This window comes from Taudactylus pleione, unplaced genomic scaffold, assembly GCF_031769625.1.
Source record: "Taudactylus pleione unplaced genomic scaffold, aTauple2 ptg000395l, whole genome shotgun sequence".
NCBI classification, from domain to species: domain Eukaryota; kingdom Metazoa; phylum Chordata; class Amphibia; order Anura; family Myobatrachidae; genus Taudactylus; species Taudactylus pleione.
In genome coordinates this window covers 2,382,602-2,399,254 of record NW_028284796.1, presented here as the reverse complement: position 1 = coordinate 2,399,254, position 16,653 = coordinate 2,382,602, and the positions used below count along the sequence as shown (strand labels likewise).

At 45.4% G+C, this 16,653-nt stretch overlaps 1 protein-coding gene across 1 annotated transcript in view; it reads right to left on the bottom strand.

The window, feature by feature from the left end:
- The window catches only part of PCOLCE2 (procollagen C-endopeptidase enhancer 2), an 87,935-nt gene that overhangs the window by 13,451 nt on the left and 57,831 nt on the right, over positions 1-16,653 (bottom strand). The window contains exon 6 of the mRNA XM_088446269.1: positions 9,877-10,031. Coding sequence (XP_088302395.1) covers positions 9,877-10,031 — 155 coding nt within the window. The remainder of the gene's footprint in view (positions 1-9,876; positions 10,032-16,653) is intronic.

The window sequence follows — 16,653 nt, the reverse complement described above, 5'->3', positions numbered from 1 at the left end:
GGACCTCCCCACCAGTATCTCCCAGAAAGAGGGTAGCCCCAAAATGTCGTCAAGTATGACTTGATACGTCTATTCATGATGTTCGCTCGCCATGCTTCGGGCACGGTGGCTCGCTTCGTCCACCACAGGTTTATATTCCCCCTCTATGCCCACGTGGATAGTAACATTGGTAGCTGACTGAAGATGGCGAATGCTCCTGCACTCAAGCTCCGAAAATATTTTATTTTCGAAGCTTGATGAATTCTGTCCCCATACTAATGAATGGGGAACAGCGGGCCATTCTGCCAGAGGAAGGTAAGCAGGAGATATCTGTGATACTAGTATATGGGGACAGCGGGCCATTCTGCCAGAGGAAGGAAAGCAGGAGATATCTGTGATACTAGTGTATGGGGACAGCGGGCCATTCCGCCAGAGGAAGGTAAGCAGAAGATATCTGTGATACTAGTATATGGGGACAGCGGGCCATTCCGGGAGAGAAAGGTAAGCAGGAGATATCTGTTATACTAGTATATGGGGACAGCGGGCCATTCCGGGAGAGAAAGGTAAGCAGGAGATATCTGTTATACTAGTATATGGGGACAGCAGGCCATTCCGCCAGAGGAAGGAAAGCAGGAGATATCTGTGATATCTCCTGTTTTACCTTCTTGATGAATGGGCCAATAACTTAATTTCTACAATTGCAGGTGAAAATGTTTATTGTCCCCTGCTATTGTAAAAATGAAGTGATGATGAATAGGCCCCTACATGTGTAAATAATAAATGAATCAGAATAAAAACATTCATTTGCAATGTACTGCATCTGACAGGCCAAGCCTAGATCCGTCTGACCTTCCCACAAATCTGGGCCTGTCTGTAGTGATTTTGTTACAAATCTCAGTATGATGATAAGGTTTTATGTATTTGCTGTAGAAGTTTTATATGTATAATACATGTCACATACTACTCATCTTCATCTAGATACTAATAATGTATTATTACAATTATGGATAAACTTTGAATGCAATATTATGTAATAATGCACCTCTCGCTAGGCCTAGTGAGTACAGACCCTCTCTCTGATGTGTAGGTAGGCATCACGGCTTAGGAAGGCATTATGGGCAGTAGTGAGATGTGAAGCCACAGAGGCATTGCTGTAGAGAGTTATATAAAACTTTTGAACATCAAAGGTCTTCGGGATCTTGCAAGTAAAAAAGGAAGTCTAGAGGGCCCCAGAGAGGTATGAGCATGACTGGGGAGCACTGCTGTTCGTCACAGCTTCTTAAAACAGTGAGCTCACAACTTAAACGTGGGAGTAGCACTGGAGTGGTCTGAGTTGCAGACTGTGATCAGGATAGCGTTATTCCAACCCCGTCTGCATGGTTATTGAATGAGCATGAGCTCCCGCTAAAAGAATCATCAGAGGCCAGGGAAAAACATGTGACATATGGGGTCCGAGAGAGGAGGAAGAAATGACAAGTGAGGAGAGGCAGGATCCCCATGAGAGAGTCTGTTCTCCTGAGGCTTGGGGAACAACCCATCCTGAGGCACTGGTAAGTGATTGGTACTAATGTGTTAATAACTCAACTGTAAAGTGTTGTATTAAAGAGGAGTAAATAATAGTGTTTTAATATTTCTTGATTAAAATTGTGCATAAGTGTCATGTTTTAACATCTGAATAAAGTTTGCTTTTTATTTATTTATTGTGTAACTCCGTCAAAGGAAGATATGGTCTAGCGTCCATTATTACATCACCGGGTACCTGCATACCGCTATAAGTGCCGCAGCTGCACTACAGAAATTTAGTTGTTATCAAGACTGTTAGTATAACACTCCTGTTTGCTGAACTGCGAGGACCTGGGGTGAGAGGCTGAGGTGGATAGGCCTGGAGACCCCAGTGCAAATTACAAGTTAAACTCTGAGGGAAATCCACTTACACAATCCACCAGGCAAGCAGGGGGCTACATGTACTATTATATCTCAGCCACACTACACGTTTTCTCATAGTTGCAGCATTGTATTTATTTGGCTTATATTAATGTTTGTTTCTCTGTAACCTGTAGCATTACAATAAATAAACCTCACAATCAGGGACAGAAGCACTGTACATATATATATTTTTTTAAATAAGTCCAGAGCCACTAAATGCAGACATGCTGAGGAATGGCGTGTAGGGGGCACTGATGTTTAAATTAAAAACAATTCCCTGACAGCAGAGGGGTTAATGTTACCTAAACATTAGCAGCCAGGAATGTAGTATGAAAGCAACACACACAGCATGATTTATTCCCTTTATTAACACTCCATTCAATATTTTCCATATTACATCACTCCTCTAGGCCCTAGTTAAGGACAAAATGACACAATGAAAATTAACTACACAGAGAGTAAAAATAATATAATCTATGCACAGAGCATGAGCACAGTAGTCCTGTCAGCTGCCTGACAGGACTACATTTGGTGTGAGTTTCCAAGGGCACACATGGGGAAAGTTGTAAGGAAACGGCACATATGTGGTAGAGAAAGGGCACAGACAGGGTAAGTTGTAGGGAAAGGGCACATATTGGGCAAGTTGTAGAGAAAGGCAACACACAGGGCAAGTTGTAGGGAAAGGTACACATGGGGCAAGTTGTAGAGAAAGGGCACACATGGGGCAAGATGTAGGGAAAGGGCACATATGGGGTGTGGTAGAGACTCCATCCCACGTGTGTTCTATTGGGTTTAAATCTGGCAAACAATGGACAACATGAACGGATGCAAATCTTCCATAAGGTTGGTTATGTAGCATTCGCCGGTCAGTAAAGTCTGTAGCTGCATTAGAGGTCCTAATGGGTATGCAGTCGGGATGCCGATGGTCTAAATGCCGACCGTTGGCATCCAGACTGTCTAATCCTGGAAAGTGTCTAATGAAATGCATCAAAATCCCGACGCCTGTCATTAGACCTACGCCGGGAGCCCGACACCCGGCTTACCGATCGAAGGTAAGTCGGGCGCAGACAGCCGTGGGAGGGGGCCTTGTAGGGCTAGGGGCTCCCGGGGGGGACTTAGGGTTAGGAACCCCCCGGGTGGTTAGGGTTAGGCTAGGGGAAGGGGAGGTTAGGGTTAGGCACCCCCCCCCCGGAAAACTTAGGGTTAGGCTGAGGGGAAGGGGGGGAAGGTTAGGCACCCACTAGGGGAGGGTTAGGGTAAATCATACTGATTCCGTCCTAATGCACGCCAGTTGGAAAAACCCCAGACTATAACATAGCCACTGCTGACCTGGATTGTCCTTTGTTGACATGCGAGGTCTCTCTACATGTGTAATTGTTCATCTGCCCGAAACGGTTGGAACTTCGATTCGTTTGACCAGGCTACACGTTACCAGTCAAACTGAGTCCAGTGGCGGGTTCACAAGCCCAGGCAATGTGCATAGCCTTGTGCTGTGGGGTCAGCAATGGGACCCAAGTAGGCTGTTGACTCCAGTACCCCATAGAAGCACTATTCGAATGCTGATGTTACTTGTAGCCCCAGCATTAAATGTTGCTGTTATCTGTGGCAATGTCACATGCCAGTCTAAAGTTACAATGCGTGCTACGATCATCTACAATATTCTGTCGGCCACAGCGGTGTTGCAAGCTGAATGTCTTCCCTGATGTTGTGTAGGCGCTATACACCCTTGAATTTGTGTCATGTGAAAATCCAAATTTTGTGTTGATTTTGAAGATGTAATGACCCATATCTCTGGTCGCTACTACCAATCCTCATTTAAAGGCGGTTAAATCGTGATACACTGCCATCTTCACTGCAAATTATATGACAATGGATTGCTGAGCTATCTGCCTAGATATAGAACTTCAATTGCAGAAGAAACCATTTAATTTGGGATGGGTGTGATGGCATGTACTGGAAAAGGAAGTGGCTGTCTCAGTTTTTCTGGTACATACAATAAGTGTATATGAATGGTGTTGAAGGGGGAGGGCGGAACGAGAAGAGCAGCAGTAAAGCGTAGGGGCAGAGCAGCGGAAAAGGTGTGGGCGGGGCAGAGGGATGTAGACTAAGGTCACCTGATTTCCTTTACTAGTAAATAAATAGATAGTAAAATGGAACAGTTTTGCAGGAATATCAGTTATCTTATGGTCATGTGCAGAATTTCAGGCTTCTCAAAAATATATAGCTGCTGTAATGTATTTTTGTCTTAAATATTAAATTATTCAATGTACACTGCATATAAGGTATTCCATGCACCCACCACGTATTGCAGTAAATCCTTTTTCCTAATTATATTACGATCCTATGAAGACTGGCGGCACAGGACAACGGTGACAGAAATGCATGCTTGATGTGTGTATGCCATGTGGCCAGACACAGTGGAATGTATGAATATAGCAGATGTAAACCTAAGACATTACAACCCTGTAATTCAACTGATCTAACCTAATGTATTTATAGAACTAAACATAGAATTTCCAAGGTCACTCTAAACCTCTAAAAGGAATCATACTGACAATTGAAACAACACAGATCCTTATTGTGTTGCAGCTTTAAATAGTTTCTGGAAGGAATACAAGCCATTGTATTATTGCTAACAATATAGAGAGTTATAGGTATGTGGAGGGCGCACACAGTGAAGTTCACATATAAATATTTCTAAGGATGTTGGTGGTCTTTGTTTGATAAACATGGGTTTTAAATGTGAAAATATTTACATCTCAGTAAAACAATATTACAGTTGTAATATGTCAGGGCAAGGCAAAACCATTATGTAAACCTAGGCATAGGGCCGGTCTCAGCCACCCCAAGGGGTACTTTTGCACGTGCAAATAGCGTTCCCGAAAAAATTAAGGGGACGTATATATATACATTGTATATTCATATATAGGTGTATTGATATGCCACTGCCCTTTTTTTTAAGCATTAGGAGCCTCTTAATAGGAGGACTAGGAGAGTGGCTGGTTGAGGAGCCTGCTTCCTGCTAATGGGGCGCCGCCCCTAGCAGACGCAGTCGCCTCCGGATTTTAGACTCTTGCTTACTCTGGAGCTTGGACTTGGAGTCTGGCCTAGAGATAGCCATAATCATCCATGGTTTATGGCCGATGTCGAATGCTTTTACCATTGATGAGGGAGAACCAAATGGTTTCCCTCCCATTAATCGCACAGCATAACCAAATGGTTTTTTTTACAAGGTGATGGGACACAGAACATAGCTCCGCCCCTGGCACCCACAAAGTCCCGCACCCACCGGCCTGTCAGTCAAAGAACAGAGATGACCATCTGTTGGTGAAACCATCGATGACCATCCATTGCATAGTTGGTAACCATCGATGGCCCCTTCCTATAACCACACGAATGGCCATCCATAATCTGGCATGCTGAGGGTCACCACCCGCCGTTGATGCATGCAGTAGTCTCCTCCGACTCCTCAGGTCCGGGACTACTACCGTCCGCCGAAGCACACACCGTGATGCGATGTGAAGTCATGATGTCATGTCACCCGGCCCAGCAGCCGTCCATAGAAAGGAAAAGAGCCATGGCCTGTCCCTAACACAATGGCGCAGTGCAGGCAGCAGTAATATTGGACTGTGCAAGCCCTGAGACGCCCACTTACAATGTGCGTGGATAGTGTAACCCTGCGGTGCTTCTGAACACCCCACCATCAGCGCACCATAGCGTACACCATTGACACTTGCAGCAGTCTGTGGCAGGCACAGTGTCTTCATTTAAACTCCGGCTAAACATGGTGTCTGTGGCTGTATCTGAGCGTTTGGGAACGCAGTCTTGTCCAGTGACACATGCCCACGAGACAGCCTTTTTTTGCTTTCACTTCAGGCTACAGTACGTCCCAGACGCCACCCACAAACGCCCATGGTTTTGGCTCACCGGTACTAATGCCAGCGCCTCTGTACACAACAGCGAACTCCACGTATACTCAGGGGAACACATGCGCCTTAGGGTTTTACAGGACCTTTCACGCATACGTTATAGCAGCAAATAATCACTGAACTGCACAAACATCGGCATTGGGTCCATCTCTTAGTCAGGCCCATTATGTCAGATAAATTATAAAGCGTGTTTATTTATTACTTTTACAATTTTCCTACTAATATCTTTTTAAATAAGTGTTATTCTTTATTAGTTTATAACAGCTGACTCACAGACAAAGTTTATCAGAAAAAGGTTAAGGACTGCTGTCATAATGGCAGCGGCATATCCTATAAGTACTTTGAAGAACCAGCTGAGAGGTGTCCTGGAAGTTATTCTGGAATTGAAAAGTCTATATAAGTCGACTGTGGCTGTTAGTTGAGTGGAACATCCATAAGTGAGTTTAGACTGTCTTAATATAGCTGCTATGGAGCCTTGTGTTACACAGCACAGCTGCCTCTTATTCCGTAACAGTTCTCTGAATAGAGGTGATGATATAATATAACAATGATTCATATTAAAACACAATCAGACACAATACTGCAATAGGAAGTCACACTGTACTTCTACATAAAAATGCACACCACAAAAAAATTAGTAGTTCTATTCCCTTACTGTAAACTAAAGTCACTTTACATAGTTAATTGCAGCCATAGGTGTAACATTCCATCGCGGGGCCAGGGTTTTACTGGCCCACAGGGGTACAGGGGAATTCCCCTGTGGGCCCCACTGTCTGGGGGCCCCACTCCTTCCTCTAGGTGTCAGGTTCCAGACTGTGCACTCAAATTATACATTGTTACTCTATTAGTGGGTCAATTACCTGGAAGTTACCTGGTGGAGCAGGACCACAGATAAACAGGGATGCTTGGAGCACTTCTATAGAAACTACACCAAATTTTGCCAAATGGTTAGCCAAGCGGCTGTAGTGGCTGGTCACACCCCCTCTGGAGGCTGACCACACCCCTTAAGCATGGGCCCCTACCACTGCATACTCCCGGTGGGCCCCTCATGCCCCAGTCCCACACAGCGCGGGGCTATACAGGAAAATGGTTTTGGTTCCTGGGAAATCTAGTCTATCAGATCCAGAGAGCCCTGCTCTGCTCTTCTTCCCTCCTATGTACATTGTAACCCTGGCTGGTCTTTCAGTGATCCTAAACAAGATTTAACTCTACATATACCAGCTCTCATGGGATGGGTATGGGATGCCAGCGGTTGGAATGCTGGCGGACAAATACCGACAGTGGTATCCCGACAGTCAGAATCCCGACCCAACTAAGTATATGGGATACGTTCAATATCCCGACAGCGGGATTCCGGCGGTCAGAATGCTGACTCTAGAATCCCGACACTTATCGGAATACCGGCGCTGGCATCTCGGCCTCCGGAATCCAGAAGGTAAGTAGCGGAGTTGGGGGTTAGGTACTAAGGGGGGAGGGTCAGGTTTAGACACCGGGGAGGGAGGGTTAGGCACTAGGGGGGGAGGTTAGGTTTAGGCACCGGGAAGGGAGTATTAGGGGTAGAGGTTAGCTTAGGTATACTTAACTTGAGCCGTTGGGATGGTAACCTAATCGGGATGCCAGCGTCGGGATTCTGAAAGCCGGGATCCCGAACGCCGGCATCCCATACCCAACCCAAATATACTAAACCTAACCAATAATCTTCCCCCTAACTCTTTCCCCCTGCAGCCTAACCCTAACCCTCCCTCCAGCTTGACCTGAACCCTAGTGCCTAACCATAAACCTTACCCCCCCCACAACCCTAATCCTTACTGTTGGGATACCGATGGTCGGGATCCTGGCACCGGGATTCTGACTGCTGTTGGGATTCTGGCGCTGGTATTCTGAGTGCTGGCATCCCGAACATCCCGCTCCCACGTATGCTCAGAAGGGCAGAGTGACATTGCCAGGCCATCTCAGGACCATATAGAAATAGATAAACCCCTGGCTACGGTTATCCAAACCCATAAGTTATCCAACATACTGTACTGTAACAACCGTGCTTAGTACTGGCAGTCTTATTGTCCTTATATGGTTAGACTCCTAACTTATTGGTTGTGTAATTTTTAGTAATAAAAAACAGGATTATCATTTTTGTAAGACTCATTATTGTAAGATACTACAGGTAAAACACCTTCAAGAACTATACATTGTCTACCTATACACAGAATATTTATTACATATAGATAGACTGACATAGTAGGCCTTATGTAGTAACCTGCAAGATGCAGGCACTGGAATGTTTCCTTGCAAGTCTGCCCAAGTGGCAATAACTTCAAAAGTAAAACCAGGTATATATATAAGGTGTCCTTTTAAATACTTCATAAAGTTAGAAATATTCAGTATTATTTTATTTAAATCCAGAAAGATGTAATGTCCCTAATAGTTTTCTTTGACTGATTATGTTTATTAACGTTTGCAAAGTGGTATCTATTACAGACTTGGCCAACACCAACGTCATTTTTTTTAGAACCTCGTTGATGTTGAAATAAACAGTCTCAAACTTCAAAAGACTTGTTTTGATAAACATCAGAACTGTTCCATTAAAATGCCATTTTTGTATCCAATTAGTAGATTTTGGTATTTGGAGATTACCATCTCAGCTACTACCGAAGGAATTTGTCTTATCCAGGTAGAAAGTTTCTAGGAGAAACCTTAAGCCGGGTACACACTGACAGATACATTGGCCGATCAATTGATCGGCCAATGTATCTGCTGCCCGTCGGGCAGTGTGTACCCGCGATATGTCGGTGAACGTCGGCGTTCACCGACATATCGCATTGGCTGTGCTGCACAGCCGATGGACAGACATGTCTGCAGACATATCTATCCAACGGCAGGTGTGTACGGGCAGTCGGCAGACCACCCGTACACACACAGCAGCAGCCGCGAGGAGCGGGGTGGGACACGCCCCCCACCCGACGGGACACGCCCCTCTGGTCGCCGGGACCTGCAGGCAGGCACAGATGATGGTTGTTCAGTGTGTACGAACAACTATCATCTGCAGATATACTTGCAGATCACTCAATCTGCAGATATATCTGTATAGTTTGTACCCACCTTTAGAGGGGTATTCAATATGAAAGGTTAACTTCCCTGGCGAAGTTAATGTTTCATATCGGAGTTTTTTTCTGCGTAAAGGTATGGTGCGCGCTCCCGCTTATCCCCGTATTCAAAATAAAATTAACGAAAACGGGAAACTCCGAAGTTGGATTTGCGTAAAGTTACGAATTTTTCCTTAAAATAATTGTAAGACCCCCCTAAAGTTGTAAAAACATGGGGGAACACTATGGATACCTCCGTTTTAGCCTTTAATTGAAAGTCGGGGATTTAAATAGCCGCAGCAGGTGCTTTTTTCCCGACATTGAAGAAGTGATGCAGAAGAGCACTTAGGTTATTTTTTTCTTTTTTTTTTAAGTGGTCCCATCAAATTTGGGGTACATGAAAATGGGTACTAGCATATTTTTAAGTCCCTAAAGTAATTTTTTAAAAATTCTGCATTTGTGCACCTGCCGCTATAATTCTATTCTAGAAAACATCTGCCGCATACTTGCAGAATAGCCCTGAACCTATTTCCCTATTGTTTAACAATTTTTTCCCTTTTTTTTTTTTTGCACCCCAATTTTTAAATTCATTTTTGGGGTGTCCCTATTTTTTTTAAAAACTTTTTTTGACAGTTCTTTTTTAAATGTCAATCTCAGGGGTGCAGGCTATTTTTTTTAAGCCTGCACCCCTAAACCCCAATTCTGCACTTTTTTTCGACACCTATTCAATAGTGAAAAGTTATCACCGTTTTTTATCAAAGACTTTTCAAAACTGCGATAAGTCTTTGAAATTGAAAACTAAAACAAGTGATATTAACGCAAAACCGTTAAAAAGTGCGATATTAACGCAAAAAACGATGTTATCGCACCCATATTGAATACCCCTATTAGAGTGGAATAATGTCTTATAATGTCATTAAAGCTTTCAAGTACTGTAATTATTTAAAAACAGGAAGACCTACTTGCAGTTGTAGGGGAGGCTGTTGTAACTGGAGAGGATGTAGTTGACGGTAACTTTTTAGGCCTGAATTTGTAATGGCCAATAAAACCATCAGCGGTCAAACTTAAGTCGGACAAGAACTGTATGAGGAGTTCATTTTTCTCAGATACAATGGGCCTGAAAAGAGGACATAAAAATCTTTATAAACCAGAATAAAATAATAAAATAAAGAACATTGATAAATAAAACATAAAAACTCAGTAGTGCATACTTTGTATGTACAGTATCAAATAGAAACGGATCTCATTGATTCTAGAATCTCGCTCAAATTTATACATATGTACATAATTTTTATAATAATATCACATTTATGCTATAATAGATTAATGTATATATCTATATCCATATATCTGTTATAATTACTCTGTGACTAATGATATCCCTAGTATTTTTAGCTGGGGCATATGTTTACACTATGGGCCTGATTTAGATTTAGGAATAGAGGCCCTGATTCAGAGCCGGATGCTCTGACAGAGTGATGGTCAAGACCATCGCGACCATCGGGCTTGCGACGAGACCCTTGTGGTAGGGTCTCGTTGCCGCAAGCCCCAGAGAGATTTCGGCTCTAACAGACCGTTTGCGTTCCCATGTGAACGCAAACGGAGGCGTTCACATGGGAACGCCTCCGTTTGGGCAGCCACTCCCTGGCCCGCCCACAAAAGGGGGCAAGCTGTCACTCAACATCGACAGCTCGCCCCCTTTGTTGCGAGACCAGGAGCGACGGAGTGCCCGTTGCTATCCGGTCTCGCGCATGCGTACAACGGAGCCGGCTCCGTTGTGCGCATGCGCACTGGCCCACCATCGACCCGCTTGCGACCGGGTCTGAATCAGGCCCAGAGTACTAAAGAGCAAGTAACTGCATCTTGGTAAAACTATGCTGCACTGCAGGTGGGGCAGATATAAAATGTGCAGAGTAATTTAGATTTGGGAGGGATGTGTCTTAACTGACATCTAAATTGCAGTGTAAACATGCAGAAGCAGACAGTATTTACCTCGCATACAATTTTTTTTTATGTATTTGCACCCCTTGCATTGCAAATCTGAATCAGGCTAGGGATGGCCGTCAGTAAGTTAACCATCGATGGTACAATCGGTGCTAGACATAGATGATCTGAAACCATCGGATGGCAACCACAGATGGTTTTGTCCACCGACTGTAATCCCTGTTTTAGTAAATCAGGGAGTGGGGGCGGGGCTTCGTGGGTCATATCGGGGGGCGTAGCTCTGCTCCGTGTCCCATCATAATGGAAAAAAACACAAAACATTGCATTGCTCTGGGACATCGATGGCGGAGAACCATTGGATCTATGTCATCGATGGCAAGACCATCAGTGGTTAACAATCAAAGGCCCTCATTCAGAGCCGTTCGCTATTTGCGGTCGTTCGTTTAAAAACAAGGGGTGGCTATTCAAATGATCCGTACGCACATTGCAGTCTGTTCACACCTCTAAGTCTGAACGAACGAGCAAAACATACGCTCGTTTATTTGTTAAAAACGCCCCCTGGCCGCTCGCATCCTACGTCATGTCCGCTATTTATTAGATTAATCGAGTACATCGACAAGGGTATGAACTGCTCGCTATTCTTGTGGTTGGTGTTTGCTACCACAAATTTGCGAGCAGTTCTGGCTCTAAAATAACCCAGTGACGTGATCAATGACGCTGCTGTTTTAAATATACACACCCATAAAACGCCCGTTTTGACCTTTAAGCACGCCTGCGTTCGGATCTCCACTCCCCATTTTCAAACACCTTCCCCTGTTACCACCCACATACGCCTCATTCTGTCACTCAAAATAGCAGGCACTCGCTATATAGCGTACAAACGATTTTCGGCCGAACTGACTGGTTCGCGCATGCGTACTAAAAAGCGTACGCATGCGCAGATGTGCAAACATCGCTCGGAACGAGCGTACTGCCGCTAACGAGCGGCTCTGAATGAGGGCCAATGATTGTTAAGCATTCATGGTCTATGGCAATCACTAAATCAGGCCCAACAGGTCCATTATACTTGGGACCTTGGATTTTACATAATTTGGAACACTGTGCCTGATTCAGACCCGTTCGCTAGGATGCGTTCGCACGTAGCCTGCCGATGTTTGCAATCTGCGCATGCATATGAGATGCTGTGCGCGTGCGCAAGCTAGTCCATTCGACCGGGAAGCATTCACACCCTGTATACAGATGCATTGCTAGCATGAGTAACAGGACGTGCCGTTTGTGGGTGGTGACAGGGGGTGGTCGATGGTAACAGGGGTTGTGGTGGTGCGAACGCAGGCGTCTCTGTGCGTCTTAACGCCGTTTTAGGGACGTACATAATTAAGATGCAGTGTCAGCATACACATTACATGGCTGATTTACACACAGCAGCACTCGCATGCTTGCGGTAGGGTATGGTCAACCATAAGCGCTGCGTATGGGTCCGATGTTACCGATTGTTTAATACACTTCCTGGAGATGACGTATGTTACGAAGGGAAAGTGGGCATCTTGTGTTAGGCTGGTGGGCGTCTAAATACACACCACGATCGCATTGCATGACATAGTGAGCGTGCTAATGTCTTGCTAGCGATCGCAGGATTGCCATACTTTGGCAGCTGACGGCTGCGTGCAAATGCCGCCTAGTGAACGGGTCTGAATTTATCTGTTAATAACAGGTAAATATTATTTTAGGCACAGTGGGCCTAATTCAGACCCGGTGGCGAGCGCTGAGCGCTCGCAAGCGGGTAGATGTTGGCACAGTGCGCATGCGCATGACGGACGCGGCTCCGTCGTGCGCATGCGCGAGACTCGTATAGTGACGGGCAAACCGTCGCTCCGGGTCTCGCACCAAAGGGGGCGTGCGGTCGATGTTGAGTGACAGCACGCCCCCTTTGGTGGGCGTGCCGGAGGCGTGCCTGTCAGACGGAGGCGTTCCCATGGGAACGCCTACCGTCTGAAGCCGGCCCCACTGACATCACTAGTGATGTCAGTGGGAGTGATTTTGGCTCTGATAGAGCCAAAATCACTCCAGGGCTACTGCAGGGTCTCCGTCGCAAGCCCGATGGTCGCGATGGTCTTGACCATCGCGACCATCATCATGGACGCTCGCTATAGCTGTGGGTGGTAACCCACAGCTATGCGAGCGTCCATGAGGACGCTCCAAAAATAGGTAGGAGGGCCCTGATTCAGAGCGAGCGCTCTGGTCAGAGCGTTCAGCTCTGAATCAGGCCCATAGGCCCCTTATCACTGAGTACAATAACCTACCCTCCAACATGACCCCTTCAACCATGTACAGAATGCTCCTGTACTTCCTACCTAATTAATGATTGCAGCCAAATGTGTTCAGCTAGTTAACAGATGAGAAGGGTGTTTCACCACAGGTGGTTGTAATCATCAATTATGAAGGAAGTCCAGGAGCAGAGCATTTTGTACTTGGTGGAAGGGGTCATGTTGGAAGGTCTGCAATAATCATTTATGTTTTTTTAATTCAGGTTCCATAACTTTAGTTTCAGTGCTTTCAGACCTTACAGTGTTTACACTGTATGTAAAATCCATAAGTATGTTTTGGACATATGGAAAGGTACAACACCATAAAAAAAGGTATCCAATACAAACATGTGGCCAAAGAAAGGTCATCACTTTACTTTGATTCAGTTACATTAATCAATTCCTACTTGTATCCTCTAGTTTGTTAGATACACTCATTGTCCTGTAACTTTTACTTCAGTTGCGTCACAAGCCGCCGCTGTGTCTTGTTTGATAACAGTGCTCCAGGCGGTCCTCTCAGACCCGTTGCTAGGAGACTAGGATGCCGGGCTGTTACTTAGTGAGGTCCTGCTGCCTGGCTGCTCCGTCATCTCCGGCCTCTTCTGTTTGGAGCTCTCTCCTTTTTCACCTCCGTTGAGTTACTGCTCGGATGTCGGTTATAGCGTTCATTACGTGGCTTCCTGTTCCGTGTGTGGAGATCATTCTTGTGGTGTTATCCAATACCTCCTGTCAGCGTGTATCTCCTCAGTCTCAGCCGCACTGTGCCGTCTGAGTGGATTTCGGGTTATATTCATCGCGGCAGTCCCAGCCGCACTGCAGTGTCAAAGTGGACTATTAGTTACCAACTTTACAGCTGTATCAGTCGCACTGCTGCGTCTGAGTGGACTATTAGTTACCTACCTTACAGCAGTCTCAGCTGCACTGCTGCGTCTGGGTGGACTTCTGTTATCACATCATGGCTGTCTCGGCCGCATCCCAGCCAAGTACACATCAGCCCTCAAGGTTGCAACTCGGCCACAAGGCCGCATCTTAGCCAAGTACACATCAGCTCTCAAGGCTGTAACTCGGCCACAAGGCCGCATCCCAGCCAAGTACACATCAGCCCTCAAGGCTGCAACTCGGCCACAAGGCCGCATCCTGTCACTCTGGAATGAGGACACTCGAGTTTCTTCTGCTCAGGCCGCGGTTCGAGAGCCAAAACTGAACCTTCCAGAACACTTCTCAGGGAATTGTAAAGACTTCATGAACTTCAGAGAGATCTGCAAATTATATTTAAAATTACGTCCCAAATCCTCTGGTTCTGAGGTTCAACGTGTGGGTATTGTTATATCTTTGCTCCAGGGTGATCCTCAAACCCGGGCATTTGGACTTCCATCTACCATGCAGCGTTTCACTCCGTTGACTCTTTCTTTTCCATCCTTGGTCTTTTGTATGATGACCCTGACAAAGCAGCCATGGCCGAAGCTAGTCTTTGATCCTTAAGGCAAGGGCAGAAAGCAGAAGATTATTGCATGGAGTTTCGCAAATGGTCTATAGATTGTGGGTGGAAGGATCCCGCGCTCCATAGTCAATTTTGCCTGGGTCTCTCTGACCAAATCAAAGACATCCTTGTCCAGTACCTTGTTCCTGAAAATATGGATGGATTAATGCATCTGGCCATCCGTATTGACCGTAGGCTTCGGGAGCGTAGATTGGAGAAAAATTTACCTACCGTCTCTCCATGATCTCCAGTTTGGGTGACTCCTCCTGATCAAGAAGAGCCCATGCAGCTAGGGGCTTTCCGTCTTTTTTCCGAGGAAAAGCGCAGAAGATGTGTTATGTCTATACTGTGGTGGTAAGGGACTTAGGGATTGATTCAGACTTGGGAATAGAGTGAGATATCTCTCTCAACTGTGAATCTGAACAAACCATACTGTAATGCAAGGGGTGTAAATACATAAAAAATTGTTACATGTGGGGTAAATACTGGCTGCTTTTGCATGTAGCCCACAAATACTGCACAGCTTTATTATTACTCTACAATTTAGATGTCAGTTTGGAAACACTCCTCCCAAATCTAAATCTCTCTGCACATTTTAAATCCGGTCCACCTGCAGCGCAGCATGGTTTCACCAAGATGATCAGTTGAGAGAGATATCTCTCTCTATTCCCAAGTCTGAATCAGGCCCATACTTCCTATGCTTGCCCAGTCAAGTTGAGAAAAGGCAAGGTCTAGATGTACAGGGGGAGCTACATCTGGGCCTTGCATCTGTCTCTCCCAATTATTTGGTCCTTATTCCTTCAGTTATCCAAGTTCTTGATAAAGAACTAAACATTTGTGCCTTCCTGGACAGTGGTTCCGCAGACAATTTCATGGACATTTCATTTTTTAACTCTTTAGGTTTGGTCCCCGAGTCCCTATCTCAACCTGTGTCGGTTGTTGGTCTGGATGGCAATCTTATTACCATCCAGACCAAAGTCAACTCTCGATTACATTCCGAAAACATTATGGTCCTCATTCAGACCCACTCGCAAGCGGGCGCACGTACGTTAGGCGTACGTACAAAAATATTTAAATTCAATGGCTCGCTCGTATTTTCGTTCGCATCTAAAATTCCTCCCAAAACTCTGACGACCCCTCCTCTAACTAACGAGCGTACGAAATAGCGAGCGTACATCCCCGAAATGGCTTGAAAGGAACGCACGCACAAGTATAAACAGGAAGTGGCCTTGTCAGATGTCGATTACCTGCTCCTTTATTCTGCCTACCTCCCTCAATCGTATCATGCCAATCAATGTATCAATTAGCTTAATTGTTTGTTTTTTTCAACACAATGCAAGAAACTTTACTCTTGTCCGTGTTTGTGTTTACCCGCAGAATACGTACGGATGAAACATTCGCTTTTATTGTTCAAAAAACATGTGAACCACAATTAAACAATTGTACTATTGCTGTGGATCCCCGCATATTTCCCTGGGTTCATTTCTTTATTTAAATTTGCTTACGCATGTCACTGCATCAAGCCTATCCTAACTCTCCAGAGATTTCTGGCCCTGTCGAACACATGACTCATACACTAACCAATAAAATTGCTCCTGTTAATTTCCAAAATACATTAGCCAATCAGAAAATTTTTACACACTTTATCAAAAATGATTTTTAAGAAAAACACCATTGCCATCATGAGAGCCTCCGCATTCACCAGGCGCGAGCTGCTGGTGCTTACGGAGGTAATGGATCGCCGGATCACCAGCCAGCCTCAACCCATGACCAACCGGCAGAAGCGCTCCACGTATGCGGAGGCACGGTCCCGCCTGCGGTCCTTCGGCTCACGCCGCAACATCGGGCAGCTGGAGCGCAGGTGGCCCGCCCTGCAACGGCGAATGCCCCGCTTGCTGGCATGCTTTCGCATGCAGATCCTGGCAAGTAAGTGTTATGTATTGTGGTTTTAATGTTTGTGTTTGTGGGGCAAACTGCGTGTGCATGTTTTCCTGTCTGTTCTATTTATTATT